The sequence below is a fragment of the Borostomias antarcticus genome (genome assembly GCF_949987555.1).
Source record: "Borostomias antarcticus genome assembly, chromosome: 15".
In the NCBI taxonomy this organism is placed as follows: Eukaryota; Metazoa; Chordata; class Actinopteri; order Stomiiformes; family Stomiidae; genus Borostomias; species Borostomias antarcticus.
In genome coordinates this window covers 11,009,694-11,037,295 of record NC_140248.1, presented here as the reverse complement: position 1 = coordinate 11,037,295, position 27,602 = coordinate 11,009,694, and the positions used below count along the sequence as shown (strand labels likewise).

Below are 27,602 nucleotides of genomic sequence, written 5' to 3'. Positions count from 1 at the left end.
GTTGGAGCTGGGGCAATTTTCATTACATCTACATCTCTGCTGTTCTGTCCCAGACCTTTCTTCTGTTACATTCACATGCTGTTCTGTCCAAGACCTTCCTTCTGTTACATCCACATCTCTGCTGTTCTGTCCCAGACCTTTAGTAAAAAGCTGGCTGGAGGCTGGCCATCATACAAGATTGTATCTTGTTTTCCAGACTAACCAATCATTGATGTAGGCCAGAGAGGGCAGTGTTTGCTTTGTCTTAAATGGCTTGCTGTCTGCCTGGATGCTCTTGCATCATGTGCTTTCACATAGTGGAATATGGAACATTGTGTGTGTGTGTGTGTGTGTGTGTGTGTGTGTGTGTGTGTGTGTGTGTGTGTGTGTGTGTGTGTGTGTGTGTGTGTAATGGTACAGGGCGGGATGCGAACCTGCAACCTTACGCTCGCAAGTCGGAGGTGCTAACAACTATGCCAAGAGAGCTATTTTTATTGTCAGGGTCGTTAGCACATCCTTTATACTAGGGGAGTGGGTTTCACCAGGTACTCACTATCACTACCTCGGAGGACTACACTCAGTCAACAAGAGTTTACGAGGACTCACGATTCACTTGGTTACACGTGCGTGCGTGTGTGTGTACTTTATGTACTGTCTGCTAGGTAAGCATCCTTTCTATTCAATGGTTGTAGGTTACGGCTAGATCAAACCTAGTCATCCAACCCATAGGCTGGGGGATCAACGCTCTGTGTGTTTGTCTCACTCCACCGTATCTGGTCCTCTCCTAGAGGCGACCAGCTTGTGTTTACAATATGGAGGTTAAACTAAGATACTTACAGTACAGTAGCATCTTCTTTCCTTTTCATTGTCAGCTCATTGTCCATCCCTTCTATTCCAACAGGACAGACCAGACAGAATTCTGAAGGAGGGAAGAACAGAGAGAACATAAAAAGTGGGGGAAGATGAAAAGAGGGAAATGGAGAAGCGCCCCCTCCGTTCCAGCTTAGGGTGTTGAAGGAGTAGTTAGAGGGGCGATTATACCCACATGCTGCTCTCAGTAATACCAGGATTACAAACACTATCCAGGCCTCATCTCTTTGCTTAAAACATCTGCATCTACACATGCAGATGCCCCCCCCCCCGACACACACACACACACACATACAAGCAAATACTGTGTGCTGGAGTTACCCAACAGTAGGAGGAACCTGCCTATTACAGTGTGTGTGTGTGTGTGTGTGTGTGTGTGTGTGTGTGTGTGTGTGTGCGTGCGTGCGTGCGTGCGTGCGTGCGTGCATGTGTGTAAGAAAGAGAGACAGTGCCTTTCCTTTGCCCCATGCTGCTTGTCAGATTATTAAAGGTAATCCTCTATAGCATTATGCCCAGAAAGCTGTCCCACGCACACAGCAAAGTGCAAGAATAGCAGAGACCTCTGCCCTGAATGCATTTCATGGGGATTCTAAATTGGCCCCAGCTGCATCCCTCCACCACGTTTCATAAAAAGCAGTCTAGTAGTTTTTGCGAAATCCAAAGGGTGGTCAGAGAGCACAGACGTCTGCCGACTGCATTCCTTTAGTGTAACGTAGCCAATTCACTAAGTAAATTCACTCACTCCTCAGAATACTGCTATGTAAGTGAAGAGAATTGAAAGATCACATAATGCTTATTAAGGGGTTAAAAAGTATTGTCACAATACTGAGGAAAGCTTGCGTGCAAAAAGTGCAAGTATGCTCTCCTCTCACTTAAGAAACTGGGCTCAGCATCATGATCAAGATCACAAGTTTATACAGTTTACATATTTTTAAGCAATGGTAATGTGACTGTCTACTTTTCATGTCAGTGAGTCTAACACAATTGATAATTGAATATTGTCTTTTCCCACATGTGACCTTCATTCCTGTCTGGGCTGATCATCGACCACTATGTTCCTGTTATCTGGAATAGATGCGGCCCACCTGATTAATCACTTCCATCCAATGGTGTAGGACAGGAAATAAATATGCCTGTATAATTTCAGGAAGTAGTGGAGCTTGTGCAAAGAGCCCATTAGATCCTCTGAATTTTAACAATCAGAAGTGGGTCTTACAAAAGGTTGAGTATCCCTGGTGTATGTAATAGTCTGGTGTAAATAAATACTGTTTAGAATTTAAAGCATGGCCCGAATTAATTGGTACCTCGGAGCATGAAGGTGTCCGTCCCCTCCTCTCCCAACTTTCCTGTCCTTTTCTACTGTTGCTGTGCCAATGAAGCAGAAATGTGTTTCTGAGCTAATATCTTCTCTATCCCTCTTAGGGGCTATGCGGAAAAACCCAGTCATGAGGGGAACCACTGAGGAGGCACTGCCGCAGGAGGCTACCCAGTACCTGAAGTGGGGTCTCAGTAATTACCCATATTAGGCTACACTTTGCATGTATTTACCAGGTAAATGTTTAGTAATTGGGAGACTATGAAAGGAAGAGTTACCAAAAAAATGTTCAGAGTAAGTTAATTATATGAATATGATATGAATATAGACAATAAACTACCGGTGGAATGGTGGTGGAGCAATAGCGGGAGCATTCCGGATTACTTGTGGGCCGCTGTCCCTGATGCTAATAATCCGCCAGAGGTCCGCTTGCCATTCGATGTGCAAATGGCCAGGAACCCGCCAGCGGATTTCGACGGAGGTCAGTCAGCTCGTCCATCGGGGACCCGCTGTAGGTCCACTAGCCTTGTGTTATATTCCACCGGAGATCAGCCAACTCGTCCATCGGGGACCCACTGTAGCTAGCCTTCTGTTGTCTGGGTTTATCCCTTACCTTTGTCCAGAAACAGAAGTTGAACCAATTGCAGCAAAATAGCTAACGTTACAGGAATCATCAGTGTAACTGCTTTAGCCACTGACCGCTACCATTAATGTTATGGAAGCTGCTGCTAGTTGTTGTGAGCTCATGAGCTAAATGGCTATCCCACTCTTATTGTGCTGGATTAGCATTGGAAGCAACTGATGTGTCCAGGTGACAAGAGCAATCTTAATTTATCAGACATTATTTCATGTCATTTCAATTCACAGCTATTTCAGTGGCATGACTAGCTTCCGTCCTACAGGTACCAGTCCTGAACAGAAACAAGCCAGCCACGCACATAAGCCAGGCTGGACCTGGACTGGTTTTATTTGGTTGTATGTGTACCCAAGTGTGAATGCAAACCCAGGTGTGAATCTAATCCATTGTGGAGACATTGCTCTGATTAACAACTTGAGGGAATGTTCATCTGACCAATCTGGTGAATGTCCCTTCTGATCTTATCTGACTGAGCAGTGTACACAATGGCCTGATTATTATCGTTGAGATACTGGGGACTATACTGAGCCGTGTATCCATGTGACAGCCTGACAGAAGAGGCCTAGACTGAGTTTGCAATGGGGAACAGACATTAATTTTGTAATTAATTCAGAGACACAGAGACTGGATATAACAGTGCACACAGTGCTGGCAAGCTACCATAGTGCTAGTAATGTTTTTTCAATTATCTGAGAGATTTGTCAAAATATTTGATTCTGTTCAGTCCACAGTGTTTATGTTGTTTAAATTATTTGACCGAATTGGCAATTTTATTTTTCGGGCAAGTAAACATGACCTTTGTGCAAGTGGTGTAACAAATCAAGTGGAGTAACAAAAAGTTGACAAAACTAGCACTTTTGAGAAAGTTGATAATTGCTCTACCACCGTTGAGGTCGTACAATGGATGTGGGTGGGCACTGTGAAAAATCATTCAAAAACATGTTAAACTCAATTTCAAAGACAAAGTGCGCGTGCAGGGCGGCTGTAGCTTAGTTGGTAGTGTGTGTGGGTGCGTACACACATACGCACCTACACACACCACCGAAAACTTCTTGCCCTGCGCTGTCGCTGAGGCGGAGGTAACGACCTTCAACACTGCGTTAAGAATCAATCAATTTAGTAAACTCTCCAACTCAAGGTCAACACTCAATTGCCAAGGAAACATACTTCTACTATTGTCATTGTCATCTTGTGTCAAACTACAGTATGACAAAGCGGGACAAAATACCCTTTATACGTAAGGGATAATCAACGAGTAGGTGTGTGTTAAACGGTTTTAAGGCACGACGTGGAGGCGAAGAACCACCCGATGCGCAGCGTGCAGTGGTTGCCTCCGTGAAGTGTCTTAAAACCGTTTAACGCACACCTATGAGTTGATTATCCCGCTTATACCATGGCCCCACATGCCAAAGACAAATAAATATGTGCCATTTACTCACATTTTCTACATTAAAATATAAAGAAATGTTATTTATGTGTTGCTCATTGCTGAGTGTCATTATAGTCCCTAACTGCTAAATCACGTTGCTATGGGATTACAAATTGCATATCATATTTCTTGGAGGAACAGCGATGACATCCAATAGTTAACATGGGTTTGGAACCGTAAGTGAAATGGAAAGTGTCCGTTACCTTTTCTTTCAGCCATGTCTCTCAACCCTGGATACGACCTAGCTAGCAACCAAACAATGAGCCTAGCAACCCAAACTAGCTAATTCCATAGCCAACTGTACCCATATATCTATGACTGTAACTACCCGATATTGCTAGATAGCAATGAGCGAAGTGTAGGCTACTGCATATTTGCTGTGCAACATATACAGTAAATCGTCCAGCTGTCAAACCTAGTTGCCAACAAACTATGTATGATAGCCAGATTGTCCTCAACTCCAAAAGTATTGTTTTCATGTCGTGGTATATTGTCAGTCGTATCCAATACATCCATGGTCGTATCGTTTATTGTGAGTTGATTTGCGAGGACGGGAGGTGTCGTATCATTTTGTGAAGCAACAGGGTTATTAGAATTCAGCAATTGCCTCTTGCCACTGTGATATACAGTATTTGGATGCCGTATACTGTAAATTAATAAACGAGGCGGAGACTGTTTTCCATACGGCTGGCTTCTTTTACTGCAACTCTTAGACTGAACAAAATCATATCTGGCTACTACACCACTAACGTGCACCACCACGTTATAACACAAAGTGAAAAAACAGTTTTTGATTTGGGGACAGTGAGGTATCTGGCTATCATAAAGAGTTTGTTGGCAAATAGATTTGACAACTGGACAATGGATGTGTTGCACAGCAAATATGCAGTATCCAACACTTCGTTCATGGCTAGCTAGCAATGGTACAGCAGGTTATGGGATTAACTCATTTGGGTTGCTGTCAAAGCCGGCGCATTGATTTAGATCGGTAATTAAACTTCAGCCGAACTACGTGTGCTACGTGTGCGTATACACGGTTTTAACGCACGTCTGCTGGCCTATCAGGAAAGAGTATTAACCCAGGCCATGGTATAAATTTGATTATTTAATGTTTAACATTCCGTTTTAGGGAACATCTTTCACAGTAGACCGTGTTAAAACCTTTTGCCCTCCCCCCCCCCCAAAAGTGACTTGTGGTTCCATGCTGGTTTGTAGATCAATAGCAGTATACCGTATGTCCTTCCGAGTGTGTGGGTGTGCACTTGTGCATATAGTATGTACAGTGAGTGCATGTGTGTGTGCTTACATGTGTGTAGCCATGCATGGAGCAGTGGACTCCCAGAGTAACTGATTTCAGATCAGCTCTGCATGTTACCCAAAGCTGAAAGATGGCATGAGGCTAGGTCAAACTGATCCCAGTCCACTAGGCAGTAGAGCACAGTAGCCAAGGGTCATCCATAATTGAGCTGATGCTGGCCTCAATAGTATTGATGTTAATGGATCCATTTTCCTGTCTGGCTGTACTGACACTTGTCGAAAGTATATACAGTATGACCTTTCTCTTTTGAAGGTGTTCCAATGTAGTGGAGATGGTAGAGAGATCATGCTCATATACCGGGTAACGGTGCCTGAAGCCTTTAGGCTTTAGGTTAGAGGGTTATAGTGTGACACTGACTTAAATACAGGTAATTTCAACTTATATTAACAGGGACAAATCAGAGGTAAGAGACCTCGATGACATCACTGTGGTGGAGCCTCAATTGTAAAATATTTTCAATAGTTTGTGCCAACTAGGCTATTTCAACAATAATGTATTTGGTTTTCTTAAGGGGAGACACCCCAGGTGAATAGGGAAAGAAAAATCCTTAATAGGTATCACCATCAAACTCCCCAGTCCCCCCCAGCGCTAAATATGCGCTAATTTGCATAATTTCGGGACATACATTTTTTTAATTGGTTCAAGCCAGATTCAAAATTCTTGTTTCATTTTGTTCACATATCCCTATTCAAAACTTTGACCAGGGGGATTTTTGATATCTCTTTTCTTCACTTCAGAAATCAGAAAATACTGTCAACAGTCATAAAAAGACCAATTTTCGCCATGTTTTAGGGATAAACTGTTATATAAATCAGGCTATGAATTAAATTTAAAAAATCCCCCTTGGCCAAACCCTTCAGAATATGGATTGGAACAAAACTGGAAAGTTAGGTGTATGTAGGTGGTACTCAAGTGGTGGTTTTGATGTCCCTAAGATGAGAAATAACTCATTTTGAGAAAACGGGCTTTGAAAATTTGTATTGTAAAAAACCATACATTTGCATTGTAAACCAATATTTACAAACACAATATCCAATCACATCATTAGTAACAACATTACACAACATCTGAAAATACATAGAAACTGAAAACTGAATAACACAGCATGTTGTGGATTCAAAATAGTCCAGGGGCCTCATTTATCAAAGAGCGTGTAAATTCAGGTGTAAAAGAGGGCGTACGACGAAAACGAGGAAAATGCGAAAAGTAGCGTACGACGAGAATATTTACACGCTTTTCGGATCTATCAAAAATGGCGTACACGCTGCTGCGCCAAATTCACCACAGAAAATCCGACGGTGGCGGAGAAGAGAGCGGACGCGCACGCGCCCCGTGTTCCGCCCTCTCCACGCCCAAATTCAACCATATATGGTCAAAACTATGACAGCGCACAACGTGGATACCCCGGAAGGAACCGACATAATATAGCGTGGAGCATAGGAAAGACAAATAAGTTTATGGAAAAACGCGGAAAGAAGATAAACTTTTCGGAGACGGAGGTGCATGTGCTTGTTGGTGAGGTCCATGCGAGGAAAGAAAATCATCTTCGGAAGGTAAGCTATTTGTACGAGCCTACATTTGTCTGATTGCTCCTACAGTTTAGGTAGCCTACTGTACGTTTCGTGCATCCTGTATTTGGCGTAGGCTACACGGACATTCTGTAATATGTGGCTGTGAGGAAAGCAAACATTCCACACATTCTGTGGTAGGCTATGATTGATTTAGGACCAAAAACAGGGAACGATAACACAGATGACCACTTCATAATGTTAGACCACATTAAACATTTTCCCCTCTGGGAAATTAAGAAAATGACTGAAATTGTTTCTCCAGACTCTGACGTGGGGTGGGACTCAGAGGAGGGGGAGTCTGCAGTGGTCCTTGACCTGACGGTCGTGCCCCCGCCGGTTGCAGCCTCTACATCCAGTGCCACGACCTCCAGTGCCTCCACCTCCAGCGCACCGGCCTCCACCTCCAGTGCAATCTCCAGCGCCTCCGTCTCCGTCTCCACCGCCCACGCCTCCACCTCCGGCTGCCAGCGTCCCTGCCTCAAGGGTCCCTGAGGGCTGGCCTTCCTCAGACGCTGTGCTGGAGGCTCATGACCCTAGAGGCCCAGAGGGAAATGGCAGAAGGGATTGGGGCAGTTGTGGGGCAGTTGTGCAGCAGTTGGTGGAGGTCACCACACTACACCACCAGAGCCAACAGGACATCCTCACTGCACTTCATTCCCTCACACATGCTGTCACGGACCTCACACTGTCACTCACTACCACACTCAAGGACCTCACACAGTCACTCACTACCACACTCACGGACCTCACACATTCACTCACAAACGCACTCACACACCTCACACAGTCACCCACCAACAGACAATAAAATGGTAGAAATGTGAACCTTACTTGTTTGTGTCTTCATAGCTGGCGCATGACCTCAGTGTGGGCCCTTTGGCCCCGCTGGTAAACCTCATGACGGGGAGGGGGCTGAGGGCTTGGGTCCTCATTTTGTGGTGGGGTCTTGACTGGTTCTCATTCTTATCAGCTTTGAATGTACATCTTGGCAAACATAACAGAATGATGTACAAGGAGGGGACAGATACCTAGTGAAAGTACTATTGGTTGCTAGTAAAAAGACAATAATGAGGGCTTGGTATAAGGTGGAACCCCCAACCAAGGAGCAGTGGTGGGTGTTGTGGAGGAGATTTATGAGATTTATTTATGCATTGAGGATGCAGGAAGGAAAGTTTGAAGGGAGATGGGAAAAATGGATGGATTATAGAAGGAAGTATGATGATACCACTAATATTAAAATTGTCATATTTGAGTAAGAAAAAAAAGCTGCATGGATGGAAGTACCCATAAGCTGTTATTGTAAGTTTTTATGTTTTATTGTATTGTCGTATGGATGGAAAATGCTAATAAAGATTAAAGTAAATAAGACAAAGAATTATGTATCTTGGCTATGCACACACCAACAAGCCAGCCGTCACGCGCAGCGCCTGCCTCCAGTCTAGCCCCTACCCTGCTGTGCGCCAGGATGAATGAGTCATGCGTGGAGCCAGGCCACCGTGCCACTACACTTGTGATGAGCATGTCAGCGTCACATATGATTTGGGTATTTATAGTGTGCACATTTTAGCGATTCACATAGACGTATTCATTCACTGATGGTGCCCTTATGTGGGTTCAGTCGCCATCGCCGTCACCTCTTTGGAGTTCTATCTCGGCCAGTAGGCCGAGTAGCGCCGGATTCATTTAGGCTCGCATTACGCACAGGAGGACTGTCATTTATATGCTTACCAAACAGCAAACAGGTCCACATGATCACATATTAATGACAATCTAATTGGTCAATTATTGCCGTTTGATGGAGTGCCTGCATTAGGTGTGTGACATATAGCACGGAAAGGTTTGGGACAGCGCATAGGTTCAGTTTGGGGAACAAATCCATATCGGACCATGAATGAGCCGGTTAGAGGACACGTCTAATCTTGCATTGCGATATATGTTTGTGCTGAATTGGGCTATTAGCCTACATGATTGTGCGTTCAGAAACTGTCGCTCTTATTCTCTCCATCAAACATTGTAATTCACCGACGCACCACCTGCGTCGACAGTTCCCCCTGTGTTCAAAAAGGGTGTAGGAAACCGTGTAAATCGGTACGACAACCTGAGAGGTGTCCTACAAAAGTGTGTAGAAAGGCGACTAAATTTTCGCCCTTTCGGCTTGATAGATCGCAATGTGGGGGGGGGGAATGGCGTACGCCTGAAATCGCGAAAAAGACCGTGTAAAATATGGCGTACCTCAATGATAAATGAGGCCCCAGGAGTAGACATTTTGTATAGAGAAGCAAGACCTGTTTAGTTTGAAGCCCACTCACCACGTCAAGGTACAGCCCACGAGTGGGGTGTTAGTAAGACGAGACTAGAGACGAGACAATGTTAGTAGGGAAGAGAACATTCCCTTTGAGAAAGCTTGTATTATTTTGTTAAACAGATCATGGACAAAGATAGACACATTTGACGAGGACATGCATGAGAAAACATATTATCTAACTTTTTGTGTTTTTTTAAGCGTTTTACATGGAGAAAACATGAATGAATGAATGAATGAACATGAAGAGTAAGCTGATTCATAAATACACAGGACAAGATGTGGTAAACAATGCAGGGTAAACACCAATAGAAGCTAAATATAGATTGCCAAACAAACAAGTGATATAACCATCGTCAAAAGCAACACCATAGGAGACATCAAGCTACGCCGTCATAGGTCTACAGAGTCACTCCTCAGATGGCACCACACTGGCTATCCACAAAACTGTTCTAGGCAGCTAGTTTGTAGAACCCACTCAGCTGCAGTCCACAAAACTGTCCTAAAACCACAATATGTTCCTAGTGCGCATGGGGTTGTCATCAGTGAAGCAGACTACCCCATATTGCCGCCTTTATGTTGTCCACTGAACGCTGGTTATTGAGAATTATTGAAATAATTCTCAATAACTGTAATAATTTTGTAACATTTTGCATTTATTGGCAGTCAGCTTACCTACCTCTGGGTCCACATCTGCCTGCCTAATCTGCTCTCTGCTTCTGTGCAAGGACTCCAGACCTCTCTCTATTTCAGCAACTGAAATTAAAACAGTTTATTTGGTCAGTTTATGGATGCATGTAGAAATGCCACAGGTAGAGAGAGGGAGACTACTGTGCATATGTATAGGCTTCTGATATTGGCTAGAGAGAGAGAGAGAGAGAGAGAAAGAGAAAGAGGGAACACGTTTCAATAGCCTACCTGTCACCCTCTTGTCATGTTTCTGATACGTTTTCAGATGAAGCCCTGGGATCCCTAACACTTTACTAATCTTTTGGAGAGCTGCATACCCCAACCCTAACTCGTGCGCTAAGAGGACCATCCTCACATTGACATCAAATGCAACATCATTCCTAGTTGTATCATGAAGCCGAGTCGATGTGTAGACACTTTTGCGATAGCCATTTCTCACAAAGACTGCACTCTAAGAGCAAAGTACTACAGAACCCACTATTCTGAGGATCTATGTTAATTTTAAGACCAGTCCCTGCACAATTAGGACAAATCAACCCAGTTATCAGCTCATTCAAACGCGCCACATCTCTCTGCTGCTCACTGGACATGCTAACGCTAGCCTCATCTCCCTGCTGCTCACTGGACATGCTAGCACCGGCTAATGACAACTTGCGCGAATAGGCACTTTATATCTCATAAATGTAAACCTTTCCATTTAGTTTCTCTTGTTTTCTGTTCAACCTTGCAGACAAACACTGTTGTCGTTGTTGCTTATTGCGTTTAGAACGCTTTACAGACAGCATTGTTTGGATTAGATATCAGGAAATGGAAACGTGTCACATGAGGCGCTGAACCAATCACGTTCTCAGAAATCAACAACAGCCAATGAGATTTCACGCTTAGCATCAAACTCGCCTTTGTATTTCCACGATTGGTTGCTGATACAAATGAAACTATCAGGATTGGTTGCGATAACATAATGCTCGAGAGCCAGATCTTTCTAATGATATATCACATGACCGGGTCCAAATAACGCCCGCGGTTCGGCTCGTTTCGAAAGAAGGCTAACTTTTGGTGATTTTCGGAAGAATCTACAAACGCTAACGGACTAAATGAAGTAAAATAAACATCTAAATGCGTATTTTTTATGTTTTATTTCCACTAGCATGAAAGAAGACATGTTATGGAAGCAAACTAGCACAAAATCTCAAATTTGACCAGGGCGTTGAAAAACGATGTTTTCACCTACCGTGTCTCCCCTTAAAATGCTATAATCTGGCTGTTTTCAAATCTGTTTTTGCTGCACATCAGAATTTAATTTTTAATACGCTATTTCAATAATCAATAGGATTTTTCATTGTGAGTGTGAAGCTGACTGCTTATAAGCGATCTAAACTGTACTGTCTATTATAATAAGAGTGTTTCTGTTGCCTGGACCTCAAATCTGTGTGTGTGTGTGTGTGTGTGCGTGTGAAATCGAGAGTTTAACATGTTTTTGAATGATTTTTCACGGTGCCCAACCACATCCATTGTATGACCTAAACGGTGGTAGAGCAATTATCAACTTTCTCAAAAGTGCTAGTTTTGTCAACTTTTTGATCTGAACCATTGTATATGATCATAACCTTAAAACAGGGCTAAACATGATTTTCCCCTTTACTACTCCTTTAATACGGCATTACGGCTCTAGTGGGAGCAAACTAAGTCAAACACTAGGCAGACCCACACTCGAGGGATTGGGGCAAGAGAGAGAGACTCATTCCTAAACAGCTATGAATAGCCTACATCTCTAAAGCGATCGACCAACTATTATGACTACAAACCCTTCCTCGCTTCCTCTCCCGATCTGTTTCTACCTTTTGCGGTCTCACTCACTTCTGCGCTCTCTCTGGCTGAAACAAGGCGGCTCTCTCCGTCTGGTGTAGGCTCGACCTCCGTTCCCTGAAAGCATCCCTACGTGTTATAGCCTACTACAGCGCACCAAATAATTCCGAGCGGAGCCCACTTACTTTTCATAGGCAAGCAGGAAGGCAAAGGAGGGACCCCACATTGAGCGCTTTACACTCAGGACTTGGATATACAAATGCATACAATTTTTATCCAATTAAATTATATGCTGGTGGCGGCTGGCGGTTGGAGCACATTTGGAACATCTCCTGGACCACCCGTTCGCTCTCGGAGAGACACTGAGGGGAGTTCGATGTGTTCTTTAGGACTCACCGTTACCGGCGGCTCTTTGGGGACTTAAGTTTCGGATTGACTTGGCTAGTGATGCCTGACTCATTCGCAAACTTGCAGAACCGGACGGACCCAGGGGACGGACAGGTAGGGCTCGCACTGGCGGTGGTAGAAGAGGGCACGCGTCCGACATGGGCCATCGCGGTTCTGGCGAGCGTGCTGATCTTCACCACAGTGGTGGACGTGCTCGGCAACCTGCTTGTGATCATTTCGGTTTACAGGAACCGAAAGCTGAGGAATGCTGGTGAGTTCTAGCCTACATTCATGGCTTCACCTGCACATGGGTCACTCGGAAGCAAATTGTAGCCTACTTGCGTACCCGCATCAAAGACAAATAATTATGCTTTTTTTTTTCTTTGCCTGGTGGGCGTGGAGCTAATTGATGCCATTGTCCTGTTATTGAAAATTATTGATAACCGTTTTAGCTCTACTGTTTATAGTTTACTGTCCAGCGTGTGAGCGTGTGTGTGTGAGTGTGTGTGTGTCTGTGTGTGTGTTTGCTTGGGGGGCGTCCCGTGAGGGAAAAAAAAAAAGATAACTGTCTTGGTCCAGTTTCTGTGTGTGTGTGTGTGTGTGTGTGTGTGTGTGTGTGTGTGTGTGTGTGTGTGTGTGTGTGTGTGAGCGCGCGCGCGCGTGCGAGTGCATGTGTGCGAGAGCTAGGGTTGCAAGGGGGTGGACAATTTCCAGTAAATTTACACTGGGAAGTTATGCTCAGGAATTTTGGAAATTTTTAGATTTTTTGTAGCCTATAACAGCTTTTTCCAACATTTTATTTTATATACTTATTTTAGAATTTTATCCCGTTTTCATCCAATTTATTAGCCAATTGACCCTGACCTAGTGTCCAATTACCCTCTACTAACTGTTGAGGATTCATCCACAACCCGGCCGGTCAACAATGTGAAAGGGAGAGACTTGACTATCTCAGCTCACAACTGTAATTCCAACACCAGACAGGGTTGCTGTTGTGTGATGAACTCTCAAACTGAGATTAAACTAACCACCCTCGGGGAGCAGCGACCCAATAAGCCACTCCCTCTGGGATCCGGCCATACTCAGATCTGGCGAGACCACCGGTCCCCGGTGGGAAGCTGCACCGGAACATGATGCATTAGACCGCTGCACCACCACATACCCCTATAACAGGGAACTTAAATGTAGCCTAGGGGGAAAAAACATATAATGCAATTCTATATCTTGCAACTTTCATAATCTTGGTTAAAATAACCTGATTTAATGCACATTCAGTTGAATTTCAACCCTGTACTGTGCATTCATCGATCACATGTGCAGTGCATTCTTCCATCACATGCACAGATAATTCCTAGCATCCTGCACAGAGGGCTGTAGAATCCATTAAAGTTCTGATCACAAATAGATTAAGCAAAAAATGTCATTTTTAAAATGTGTATTAGAAATGTTTGCCTGCATGTCTGCTTATAACAAAACAAAATGTTAATATTTATGTCTGTTTATGACAAGGTAAATAAAGTTGGTATAGATAACCCCAAAATTCCCAGTTAATTCCTGTTAATTCCCATAAATTCCTGTTAATTCCCATGGAAAGTATCCAGTTTTGAATATTCCCGAAATGTTGCAACCCAAGTGCGAGCGTGCATGTGTGTGCATGCATGTGTGGTATTAGCCAGGGGCTATTGATGTCAGCAGTAGCCTAAATAATCTAGTAGATAATTACAAACCGGAAAATTAAACTTAGTTTAGTCTCACAGGAGCTGAATAAGTAGCCTAGTGTTTGGGTTGTAGGACCCCATACTGTATGTAAATGACATTACGTGTTACGCGTTTGTGTGTGTGTGTCTGTGTCTACGTGTACAGTAGGCCTATATGAAACTGGTAACACTCATGAATATGCATCAGTATGGATACCCTGACTCAAACTAGAAGCTCCATATATAATGAGTCCCAGGTGGTTCAGTGCAAACCCCTGTGTATGAAAACAGAAACTTTTCATTCCAGGTCTGTGGATTATTCGTTTGCATGACAAAACATTGCTCTTACTCAAAACCCATCACGCAAAGACATACATAACCATATATATGGCATTTATATGAATGGCTAATGGATAGGTATTCAACATGTTTCTGGGTTGCTGGTTTGCATTCTCTCATTCCATCCCGCAACCCCCCTGCTTATCTTCCCTCTCACCCCCCCCCCCCCCCTCTCTCTCTCTCTCTGTCTCTCTCTCTCTCCAGTCTCAGTGCTTCCATTGAAGAGCTGTATCTTCCAGATTGCCTGTGCTGGTCAAGGGATTGAGGATTGCTTTGACTGTGCTCTATCTCAGGCATTGCTTGCATACTTCCCTGCAATCACTCTAGATCTGAAGTTAGCATGTTCCTCAACAATCGCATGTATTTCTGTCTGTGTGTGCCGTGTCTTTTTTAAGGCATGCGCATGATGTGAGGCTTTGAAGAGAAGCAAAGAGACAGGCTCAGTCATGGCATAGAGACTTGTGTATGTGTGCTCGCATGTGGGACAGAGAAATAGAGAAAGAGAGAGAGAGAGAGAGAGAGACACTTCAAAGTACTAACGCTTTCATCATGCTTAAAGGAATAGTAAAGGGAAAATCATGTTTAGCCCTGTTTTAAGGTTACTTATGATCATATATAATGGTTCAGATCAAAATGTTGACAAAACTAGCACTTTTGAGAAAGTGATAATTGCTCTTCCACCGTTTAGGTCATACAATGGATATGGGTGGGCACCGTGAAAAATAATTCAAAAACATGTTAAACTCTCGATTTCAAAGACAAGAAGCTCCCCTAGCGGGTAATTGGTGTCCGTTGGTGTTCTGACATCAAATTCACCGCAAAGTATGAATCCTGTAGGGTTTTATTGATCATTTTATGAAATCCATTGACTTGTATTGAAGCGACCGTTGTAGATGTGTAGATCAATCCGCAGAGGGGATTCAGGAAGCGGAACTACTTCAAGGCATTGCGCGAGATCGGAATCAGTTCAAGCGGAAGTTTACATACGTAAAATACATAAAATGTGCTGCGACTAAATAGTTCTATGCTAAATATTTAAAAAAGCCTTTCCAGATGAACTAGAATCTTACTTTATGGCGAATTATATGTCAGACTACTCAGTGAGTTTCTTGTCTTTGAAATTGAGAGTTTAATGTTTTTTGAATGATTTTTCACGGTGCCCACCCACATCCATTGTATGACCAAAATGGTGGTAGAGCAATTATCAGAATTACTCAAAAGTTTTGTCAACGTTTTGATCTGAACCGTTGTATATGTTCATAAGTAACCTTAAAACAGGGCTAAACATGATTTTCCCTTACTACTCCTTTAATTTACACCATCCCTATTGCTCTCTGTCACTTTCCACACGCACACACACACACACATCTCATGCCAAGCTGCAGCTTGCAGATTGTGCTATCAGACCAATTGCAACTAACATGCTCCTGTTGCCTACTTGCATGGTTTCCCTGGATGAGCTGTGTCCAGTCAGAGAATGGGTTTGGGGGAGTAAAGATGTGTTTACGCACAAGTGTGTGTGTGTGTGTGTGTGTGTGTGTGTGTGTGTGTGTGTGTGTGTGTGTCTGTGTGTGTGTGTGTGTGTGTGTGTGTGTGTGTTTGAGCATCTATTTACAATAGACATACCATAGGGAGAACTGGTGTGTGTATATTTATCCATGAACATATTCCAGTTTCCCAGTTTCTTGAAGCACCTCATCCACACGTCTCTCTCCCTCCAGAGAGAGAAGGAGAGAGAGGGGGAGAGGACAGGGAGAAAGGCTGCTGAGGATGGTGGATAGGGATAGGATCAAGCAGGAAGGAGAAAGGGTGAAGGAGAAAGGAGTGTAATAAGTACAGAAGAGAAAGGCAGAGAGAGAAGCAGAACGATCGAGAGAGATGGATGGCATTCAGGTGCAGCGCCTGTGACTGTCTTGATGAAATTCCATACAAGGGATTCCATACAAGGAAAATGTCCCTTTCCATATTAGGATGCATTCCACTGATCTACTATGCATGGGAACAGACCCCTGTGTCTGGGGGACTTTGTTCTCAATTTAGAATACATCGGCTCAGTCTCTTTCACTCTGTCCTTTCTCTACGTCTCCCCCTCTCTCTCTCTCTCTCTCTCTCTCTCTCTCTCTCTCTCTCTCTATCTCTGTCTGTCTGTCCTCCCCCCAATCATCTCTCTTCTCTGGCTGATCTTCTCATTCCCTGTTGGGAGAGGAGTAGACAAGGGTAAAGAATTAAAAAGAGGAGGAGGGTGATACAGATAGTGGAGGAGAAGGAGCAGAAAGTTGAAAACACCCCACTGTGAGAGGAGAGGGACAGTGAAGGAGCTGCCATATGCTATCACCATCAACAAACTGTATGGTACAGAAGGCATTATACTGTACACTAACACAACCATACACACGCACACACACACACACACACACACACAAATCCCCTTCCCCAGCTAAATCCCTTCATGTCCATTGAACAAGCATTTGAAGAGGTTTATGTAACTGTCTCTAAAGAACCCGGGGCCACTGTGAGTGAAGAGAGGGATGGAACAAGGGAGGGCTGGAGGAGAGGAGAGAGAGAGAGAGAGAGGGAAAAGAGGAGAGGGAAGCAGGAAAGGAGAAGGTGGCAGGAGAGACGAAGGTAGTTCGGAAGAAAGAAAGGGAGAGAGATCAATTAGGTACGTTGCCATAGTGTGATATCCCCAGAGACGCCGATAGGGGAGTGTCTGAGATAAGGGAGAGACAGAGGGAGAGAAGAGTTAGGGAGGGCAGAGAAAACAGTTAGGGAGGAGGAGAGAGAAGGGGGGTGGAGGGAGGGGGGGGGGGTGGAGAGCAGGAGAAACACACCTGCCCCTTCTGTGCTAGAGGCCTGTCTTTAGCCACAAACCATAGCAGTTGGATCCATGTGACAGGAAAAGAGACAGGATGGGGGCGGGATTCATTTCTTCTCCGAGGACAGCTTCCTTTTCTGCGTGATGGCCACCGAGAATATCCCCTCTGACTGTTTGGTCGAGGCCAGTGTCAGAGGGAAAATGTGCCAGAATAAAGATTATCTTCCTCTCCATCATTTCTCCCTCCCCTCTCCTGCTGTCTCTCCCCTCCCCTTCCTCTCCTGTGTGTAGGGAGGCTGCAACTGTTTGAGAGGCAGCTGGGTGCCCTCGTTATGCACAATACGTGGCTGTGGTATTGTGTGCTACATACTCAGATGGGGGGGGGGGGGGGGGGGGGTTGGGAGCGTCAAACATTTCACACTCCCACGCAAATTCCCAGCCTTCACACCATGTCCAGATACCAACTTGTTGCTGTGAAGCCGTGTGCATGGTCAGAGCGGTCGAATCCCAGAGCATAGATTTGTGTGTGAATAGGTGGGTAGGTAAGTAGGTAGGTACTACCTCTCTCCTCATGTATTTTACACAGCTGAGAGGGTTCTTAGAGGGACATTAAAAGAGGAAGACTGTAAAACACATGCCTTTCAATCAATAACAGATGTTCTTGTCAGGCAATTAAGCCTTACTAATGAGGTGAGAAAGATCTCAGGGATTCTCAGAGACACTGTAACTTGAGTGGAGTTAAGCGACGGGGAGGAGGCATGTGAGAATATGAAAATGTAAATCCCAAGTTTATAAGTCTTGCAGTTTTTGACACACCCACACACACACTATACACACGTGTGTCTGCAGGGAGCGGTGATACTGAGAACACACACACGCATCCATGCTATCCTTCATTCAACGGCAGCCAGGAGCAGTGGGATGCCCTTATCAGTGGCACCTGGGGGCCAATTAGGGCATAGATTTGACTGCTGCTTAATTCCTATCGATGTGTTTACTTATTTTATTATTTATTTATTTAACCTTTATTTAACCAGGTAAGTCCATTGAGAACAAATTCTCATTCACAATGACGACCTGGCCAAGAGGCAGAGGTTGAACAGGTCGGAGCACATAAAATCCTAAGCAAATGGAAAGACATACATAAATGGACAATAAGAATCAGTACAAAAATAAAAAAACACATACACAACCTTACAGAAATAAATTAAAAGCATTCAAGACTCAGTGCAAACAAACAGGTTGCTGTGGACCAGGGCAGATTATATCAAAAACAGGTGCAGTGATCAGAAATTAAGCCGTGTAGGAGATTATTGAAGGAGGGTACTGAGATGAGGGTGTCACGTTTTAGTGTCTTTTGTAGATTGTTCCAGTCAATGGAGGCAGCAGATTGGAAACAGAGGGAACAGAAGGGGGTGATGGAGTTTTGCCAATGATGGATTTGAAAACTTCAACCATGTATTACAACACTTTTGAGTTGCACTTTACATGGCTCACTTGAGCTCACAACACAAATCCAAGGCTGGAAGCAAGCTGACAGTTGATTTAACACTCTTCATTTTCATAGTGAGTTCTTATCCATGTGGCTGTTTAAGATAGTGTCATGATAAGTTTCAGTAACTTGTGATGCTTCATATTTACGTAACGGTCAAAAGATTTATTGTCTTAAAATACACAGCACCATTCTTCAGAACTTTTCATCTCACTAATAGCACTGCTCAGGGTGGATAATTATATTAACAAAACATAATGCACAGCACTAAAATATGAAACTATCCACTATTAAAGAACATTAGACATGCATACAAAATTAACCCATACAACATAATATAACATATTATCACTAAAGTAGCCTCTTATGGGAGTGTGATGTCCCCACCAAAGTCATTAGTGTCAAAATAGTATAGATAATCACACTTCTTCACACTTCTACAGTCTTCCACATGTCCACTAAGAGTTTTGTCTGAAATCCAGGCAAAGGGGGCTGGTACCAGAGTTGAGCTATTGCTTGTGAGACCACCCTGATCTTGTGAGCTCATATTCTCTTTCTCTCCACCGGGAAAAGCCTTGAATACAGTTAGACAGTGCCCTGCCTCTTGAAGCCTCCACAGGCTTGCATCTTTGCCAACTAGAAGGTTTAGTTCTCATTACACAACATTTGAGGGACGGTAGAGAAATCCAAATGGCAGCATAATGGTGCCTTTTTACCTCAGAGAGAGAAATTCTGTCACAACAACTAGGCGTTCATACCGTCAGTAGCAACACAAGGGCTGTCATTATATTGTTCAATTTCTAAAGCTGTGATCTTCTTTCGGATAGGTTATTATTTTTTATTTTTTTTATGAACTTAATTGAGATTTTTCCACACAGAAGAAATTGGTGCAAGTTTACAATGACATTTTCTATTCTAGCCCCTCCTTTTTAATCCCACACCCCTCCCTTCCAAGGTGTTAGGGTTTTGATGGAGGACCCAAGAGCAGACACGATTGGGGTGAAAGCCCGCAGGCACGTTTATTGAGATCCGGGGAGAGGCAGGCAGTAACGTGGTCCGTAGACAGGCGTGGGTCAGGCGGGGACGTGGTAGTCGTACAGGCGATGGTCAGGCAGGAGCGGGGTTGTCGTACAGGCGTGGGTCAGGCAGGAGCAGGGTAATCGTACAGGCGTGGGTCAGGCAGGAGCAGGGTAATCGTACAGGCGTGGGTCAGGCAGGATCTGGATACTGGGAAAACAGGGAGAACAGGGTAAGGTGAGGCTTAGGGAATCTTAGGCTAGGTAAGGCTGGAGCCGCTAATTACCAACTTGGTGAGTCAACGATCTGGCACAGAGGGCTGTGTGGACCGGCTTCTTATCCTGCTGGCGATTGGCTGATCAGGACCAGGTGCGTTGAGGTGTGGAGGAGAGGCAATCAAGGTGACGCACGGCAGGTGTGGATCGGGGGCGTGTCTGGCTTGTGACCGCAGACGTGCCCGCAGTTCCCGTTGCAGGCTCTGGGAGGTGCTGGGGGAAACGGAGTCCGGCACTGGAGAGACGGGGACAGGCTTGGGACCAGCGTCAGAACCGGGGCTCGGGCCGGGGTCAGAGGGCTGAGGAGGTGGACGAGGCTGACGCGGCGGTGCCGTGACACAAGGTCAACACACAAACACAAGTACATACATACAGTAGCCTACAGTACATACAGATAAGTAATCAGACAATAATCAGACAATAAACCAAACACAGTACAAAAATAAATACTGTAGGTGTAAAATTAAATAAACAATGGTTTCTGAAACAGACTTGTGTGCTACTTCAATGGCCATGTACACTATATGAATGGAAGAACTGGTTGAACTCAAAAGACAGAGTTTCCACATTACTAATAAAAGGGGACCAAGTTGCATAAAACCTTTTTCGAGACCCACATACCGAGTACCTAACTTTCTCTAATTGCAGAGAAGCCATCATCTCCCTGACCCATTGTATAAATGAAGGGGGCTTTTCAAATTTCCACTTAAGAAGAATGGTACAGCGGGCTATAAGGGATGCAAATGCAATAGCCTTTTCCTGATAAACCGTTAAATTTCCTTTTGACTTTATCACACCAAAAATGGCAGTGATAGGGTTGGGGGCAAGCGTTGCACCACACATATGCGAAAGGGCTTCAAAGATAGGGTTCCAGAAGCAGTTCAACGCCTGACATGCCCAAAACATATGGCACATTCAGGATTTACCATTGGGTATATTTTAGTTAATCTAGCAACCGAAAAATGCAGACGGTGAAGAACTGTATTAGTCCATGTCTTATACAGAGGGATGAGGTGTGAATGCACGCTATGTTGTCTTCCCATATTCGTTCCGACAATGTTACCCCAATGTCCTCTTCCCAAGCACTTTTATTGTCAGCCCAGGTGAGAGGCTTAATGTGCTGGATCATAGTATACACCTTGGAGCTTAGGCCCTTCCCATATGGCTTAAGATCTAATATATTATGTACCGGATCGACTGGGGGAGCAGAAGGGAAGGATGGAAAATGCTTTTTAGCAAATCTCCTGACCTGCAAGTACCTAAAAAGGTGTGTCCTGGGGATATTATTGTCTTTACACATGTAGTCAAATGTACTAAAATTATCATCAATAAACAGGTCAGAGAAGAAAATAAGACCATTTCTATGACACAATTTAAATGCCGAGTCTATTTGTGATGGCAAGAAAAGATGGTTAAATGTGATCGGGGAAAAGATGCTTGCTTGCTTAAGATTAAAATGACTTCTAAATTGGTTCCGGATCCTAAGGGAATTTTTAACACTGGAATTTTTAATGTATGTACCTGGATCTAGATGCAATGGAGAGGTCAGAAGAGATATAGGGGAGGTTAGGAGACTAGCCTGCAATTCCATAAGCGACCAAGTTGGGCCTTCTCGATCATACCCCTTTTCCATCAATCCGAACCTGGTTCTGGTTCTGGGCTGGTGCTGGTGCCGGTTCGGAGCTGGTTCAACTTGCGAATCTCCCGCAAACCTGTTTGCCTTTCCACCGACCAGAGCCGCGTCATGTCATTGTATACGTCTCCTAACAACGCAACAGCGGCAACTTTAAAGGAGTAGTAAAGGGAAAATGCATGTTTAGCCCTGTTTTAAGGTTACTTATGATCATATACAATGGTTCAGATCAAAACGTTGACAAAACTAGCACTTTTGAGAAAGTCTGATAATTGCTCTATCACCATTTTGGTCATACCTGTACAATGGATGTGGGTGGGCATCTTGAAAAATCTTTCAAAAACATGTTAAACTCTCGATTTCAAAGACAATAATTCTTCTTAATGTATAAAATATAAATGGAGGCAACAATAAAACATTGTAAGCAATACACAACAAAAACATTGTTGTAAAAATAAACAGGTGTGCATTATGGAACGAGAAGCAGACAAGTTAGGCACGACGCGCAGCAGAGTGCCGTTACACCCCGCTAGCCGTGGCGATATCCGTGACATCCCACGGCTTCGAGTTCCATAATGCTTTTATACAACGGTTGCCACAATGCTACAGCACATCTTTGTAAACATTGATCTGGACACTGCCACGGCTACTAATAAGAGGTGGATTGATATTAAAAGATGTGCAAACATGCCATTTTAGCGTGGGGATATCGTGGTTATCGCCACGGCTGGAATGCAAACTGACCAATAGAGACAATGGACCGGATCTACACCATTGTATAATACTTTGTAACACACACCTGAGACCGTATATCATTCCATTTTCAGTATATTTCATACAGAAATGCTCTGCCTCAGCTTGGCTACAGACATTACACAGTGAACCACAGTGTAGCATATGTTGATGCAGAAACAGGGGCCCACACCCAGCACATCGAAAGGGCCTGGAGAACTTACAAGGAGAGGGTGTGGAGATTGAGGGGGAACCACACAGAGCAGCTACTGAAAGACCACCTGGCAGTCATTGAGTGGCATGAGTAGCTTGCTAGGAAACATCGACATGGTCCCCTAGGTCGACTACTTCATGATATCAGTAAAGTAAAGTACAGATAGTCAGAAGGGAATACTCCACACAGAGAAACCATGTCAGTGTGAGGAGTGTCAAAAGTGACTTTTTAAAAATATATATATAAACAATATTTTGTATTTGTATAAAGAATGTTCTTTTGTTAGTCATAGAGGAATCCACGCAGTGTGGAAATGTCATAGAAGAATCCACGCAGGGAGGAAGGGCAGGTGGTGAGGGAAGGGAGGGAGGGAAGGTGTGGGTGGGAGGGAGAGGGGGGGGGGCTCTGTGGTGTGGACTTGTAGATTGTGTTTGGCAAGAGAGGTAGAGAGAGATGAGGTGTTGCTCATCTGCCCTGTGCTGCGTTAGTTGCTTTTGAAAGTCTGAAAGACTTGTTCAGAATGTTTATTTTTTATAAACAATGTTTTTGTTGTGTATTGCTTCTTGTTGCCTCCATTTATATTTAGAAGAATCCACACAGTTGAGAAACCATGTCAGTGTGAGAAATGTCAGATTTAATCCCTTTTTTATAAACAATATTGGGTCTTGTTAATAAAATATATACATCATACAGTACGCACTATTCTCTCACTGATGTCACAAAGAAGGATGGATACCAAAACTGTCTACGACATTTATAACGTGAGGAAAAAGTTTACAAATAATTAGCAAACATTATTAGACATTTGTTTATAATGAATAATCTTCACTTTAGATTAGGGCACACAATAGCATCTGCAAATGATTTATATATTGTTAATGGATGTCTAACAAATAATTTGTTAAACATGATAAGAAGTCTAGGAATTTGGTGTCTATTTATAAAAGTCGGATCATTCATAACAGGTGAGTAATAAGTCCACAAATAATTTATAAGCATTAACTGACCTTTCTAAATAATGAATAGTCTTCACTTTAGATTAGGGCCCACAATAACATCTGACAATGATCTATAGATCTTTTAAGAATGTTTTATAAAGCATTCTGTTTGGGGCCCTATGACTAATTACATGACTAAACTAAAGACACTACAGGACAATTAAGGTACTCATTCTAATGTCCAATTTGATGATGACACTGAACACTGCAAGCTACCTACAGGGCTGTTTCGCTTTTTCTGTAACACTGAATGATGTTTCCACTACATTGAGGAAGGGCTGTTGCTTCTGTCTTTGATTTCTTTTTTTTCTGTCTTTTTTCTTTTAGGACATGTGATGGTGAATAATTTAGTTTTGTTTCGATGCTTGTTTTCAATGTAAATGTAGTAGAAATTGTGTATAGGACCGGGGGGGGGAGAAAAAGGGGAAAATGTGGACCCTGAATGTACATTGACTTTCAAATACCTGTCATTCAATAAAAATATATATAAAAAAAAAAAAAAAAAAAAACGATAATCAGAGCAGGGGTCAGGCGATCAACAAACAATGTCCAATATCCATAATCCGTAATCAATGGTCGATATCCAGAAGGGGTGTCAGGGAATCCGTGTTTCAGTCCAGGGGTGGTGATAGCAGGCAAGCCGAGCACTGCACACTGGGTCTGACGGGAGAAAATGGAAAGACAAAAAAAGTGATAAGAGAACTATAAAACACGAGGGGTTATAAAGCACAACAGAGATACAAAGGGAAATCAGAGTTGGCTACACTGGCTAGATATTTGCCACATGAGTTCTATGAGAAGATCTGGCGATGAGCGTGGAGAAAACCAGGGTTCTTGTAGGTAGGTGATGATGATGATGAAGTATTGGGACCTGGTGCGCAGCATTCAGCCATAAGCTTGTTCACTAATCACCACGATTGCCTTCACCTGTGGGGACGGAGCGCGTGCTGTGTGCGAGGTGCTGGGCATCTCAGGATTATTCTCCGGGGATGAGGAGCGTGAACGCACCCCAACTCCGGAGCCATTGTACCTGAGCACATGATCAGAGGAATGATGATTTGGGGCCGAAGGTGTTATTTGATCTCTCCACACTACAGTACTGCTCAGCACTCTAGTCTTTTTACTTCTTTCTCCTCACTTCTGTAGTTTTCTTTCTTTCTTTCTGAGAGAGCATGGAACATCCAGAACACATTCCCAGAAACTCAAAATGGAACTTGAATGGCTGTGTGTCCAGATCTATAATTCAAAGCTGTGTGTATTTTGCTTTGAGGAGAAATGTGTTGTGTTGAAACTAAGCCTCTCCACTCCGAAACATTTCCCCGTAATTGTCCAATCATCTCTCCCCCCTCCAGCCCTCCTTCCCTCCCTTTCTGAAAAGCAGCCCCTGTTCAACCCCAGATACATTAATTAATCTCTCTGCTTTGATCTCATTTACACCCTCATGATTACAGAGAAGGGTGAGCAGAGCAAAGAAAGAGAGACTAGGGAGAGGGGGGGGGGGGGGGGGGGGGGGGGGGGTAGATAGTTGGACTCCTAACAAATTCACAAAGCACATGCATATCCAGGCCAGAGTGCTTCGGTTGTGTTATGTGCTCTTTGAATATGCTCAGATGTTGAGTACATAATAATGTGTGGGGTTTTTTGTTGCTTCCCCCAGAGATGTTGTTTCCTGCATTCTGGTGACTTTGAAATAAAAAATATATATGTACAGTACACTACAACAGCATTTTTTGTGTTAAATACTTAATTTTAAGAATCTCAGGACAGCACACTGAATAATTCACCCCTTTTAGTGTGCGAGACAGGACCCCAAATTTGGCCCACCGGTACCATCTGGAGGGAATAATTCTCAGTGATTTTTTGGAAGGTGTACACTCACGGTTCTAGGACGGTACGTCATCCACGGTTCAATGTGCATTTGTGAATTGCGGATTTTCAGTTCCACTAATTTTTTACTGCCGAATTGGAGAAAGCCTCTCCCCGCGAGTACTTAATCACACAGGATTTCCTCCCGCAAAAGAGGTGTGAGGTAGACAGACGGAGCAGAAGAGAGAGATGTCTCTACCTGATAATTAGGGAGTGAATGCTTCTTAGACAAATATCTTAATCTTATTGCAAGTTAGAAACGAGTTTGGATAGATAAAGTGCAAGACAACATTTATATAGCTTGTAGGATCAGTATGTATATTCTCCCCCCTTTTGTTTCTGTGAAACGCATTCTGATGCCTTTGTGTATGAAATGTGCTATGTAAATAAAGTTTGATTTGACTTGATATTATAGTGTATTGTGATCTCCAAGGGAAGACCACCCTAGAGAAGTGAAGTGCATCAAGATTTTACATTAAGTTTGCAACACTCACTTTCTCTCACTCCCTCTCCCTCTCCTTTTTTCCATCTCTCTTTGTTTCTCTCTCTCTATCTCTCTCTCTCTCTCACACACACACACACACACACACACAAACATAATGCAGATACGTGTGCATGCTCACACACAGGCACACACACACAACCACACGCTTCACTCTTTGGCGCCAAGGAGTATTAGCTTACTGCGCTATGATCACTATACTGTGATCAGGGAGCACAAAGCAACCCGTTGGGGGAGAGGGGGTGCTGTTCCATCCACTCCTGACACCGAGTGGTTCCATCACTTCTGACACCGGGCCAGCCGACCAGAGCCCAAGGGGTTTTGACAGCTTTATTGCCACAGCAGAGTGGACAGAGCCAACAGGCTGAGACAGCATCCAGGACCCGGTTTGAGGATTGTGGTTTTTGAAAGTAAAAGTGTGTTACAGTATCCCTTCAGCCTGGTATTAAAGTTTTGTCGCTTATCCTAGTCCCTTACAGCGCTGGCCATGTTTGTTCCATGGGGGGACTTTTCATTTATTAATTCTTTCATTCTTTGCTGAACTGTTGGAGTGTAAGTGGTGCCTCATAAGGGCTCACTCACTTTCTCTCTCTCTCTCTCTCTTTCTCTCTGTCTCTCTAACATGTTCCATGCTTTGCTGTCTTTGGAAAAGGACAAGTGGAAAGTCTAGGAACAGAACAACAGTTTTACGGGGATTATGGATGTGAATCTAAACAGTTTCCAGTGTAGTTGTATTAGTGCAGAGATGCTGTGCTTGGGAGCACTACTGACTGGCACAACATACAGTACTTGTATCAAGGACCACGGAGAAGGTTTCTACACAAGACAAAACACAGACAGGCAGGCTCAGCACCATGGACAAGGGCTCTACAGAGGCTGACAGGCAGCTTCAGCACCATGGACAAGGCCTCTACACAGACTGAAAGACCGATAGACATATTAAGCACCATGGACAAAGCCTGTGTGTGTGTGTGTGTGTGTGTGTGTGTGTGTGTGTGTGTGTGTGTGTGTGTGTGTGTGTGTGTGTGTGTGTGTGTGTATGTGTGTGTGTGTGTGTGAATAGAAGAGAATTTAATGTTTATTTTGCCATGTGTATCAAGTACAGGTACATTGGAATTCTTGTCATCGCTTGCCCTTACAGTATCTTATCTTATCCTTAAAATTGTGCAGGGCCGGCCCAAGGTTTTTTGGAGCTCTAAACAAAAAGGTTTATATGGGGCCCTCTGTTTTTGGTCAAAAACTGTTATGTGCATATTTTCTGACCTTGAGATCTAAAAAATAGAGAGGATTGCTTTGGGATGAACTAGAACAGAGATGCGAACTAGATCCTCTCGTCCAACATCAGTGTCTGACCTCACAAATGCTCTTCTGGATGAATGGGAAAAAAGTCTGACAGACTTCTTGTAGAAAGCCTTCCCTGAAGAGTGGAAGCTGTTATAGCTGCAAAGGGAGGACCAACTCCATATGAATGCCTATGCATTTAGAAGGGATGTCATAAAAGCTCCTGTAGGTGTAATGTGTACTGTAGGTGTCCCTATACTTTTGTCCATATAGTGTATATGACAAAACATACATTTTATTATCACAGTTGTGTGTACTGTTTATTCGGTCACGAGGGCATCCCACACTAACATACGTGGACGTACTCAAGATGCAAGAGCGGAAAGTACCAGTGAGCAACATGTATTGAGGATCGGGATGACTGAGAGCACTGATGG

At 43.7% G+C, this 27,602-nt stretch overlaps 1 protein-coding gene across 1 annotated transcript in view; it reads left to right on the top strand.

The window, feature by feature from the left end:
• Positions 1–12,364: 12,364 nt before the first annotated feature.
• The window catches only part of LOC311318785 (melatonin receptor type 1B-B-like), a gene marked incomplete at both ends in the record, with an annotated part of 22,970 nt that continues 7,732 nt past the window's right edge, over positions 12,365–27,602 (top strand). Inside the window, one exon of the mRNA XM_084450215.1 lies at positions 12,365–12,575. Coding sequence (XP_084306341.1) covers positions 12,365–12,575 — 211 coding nt within the window. The remainder of the gene's footprint in view (positions 12,576–27,602) is intronic.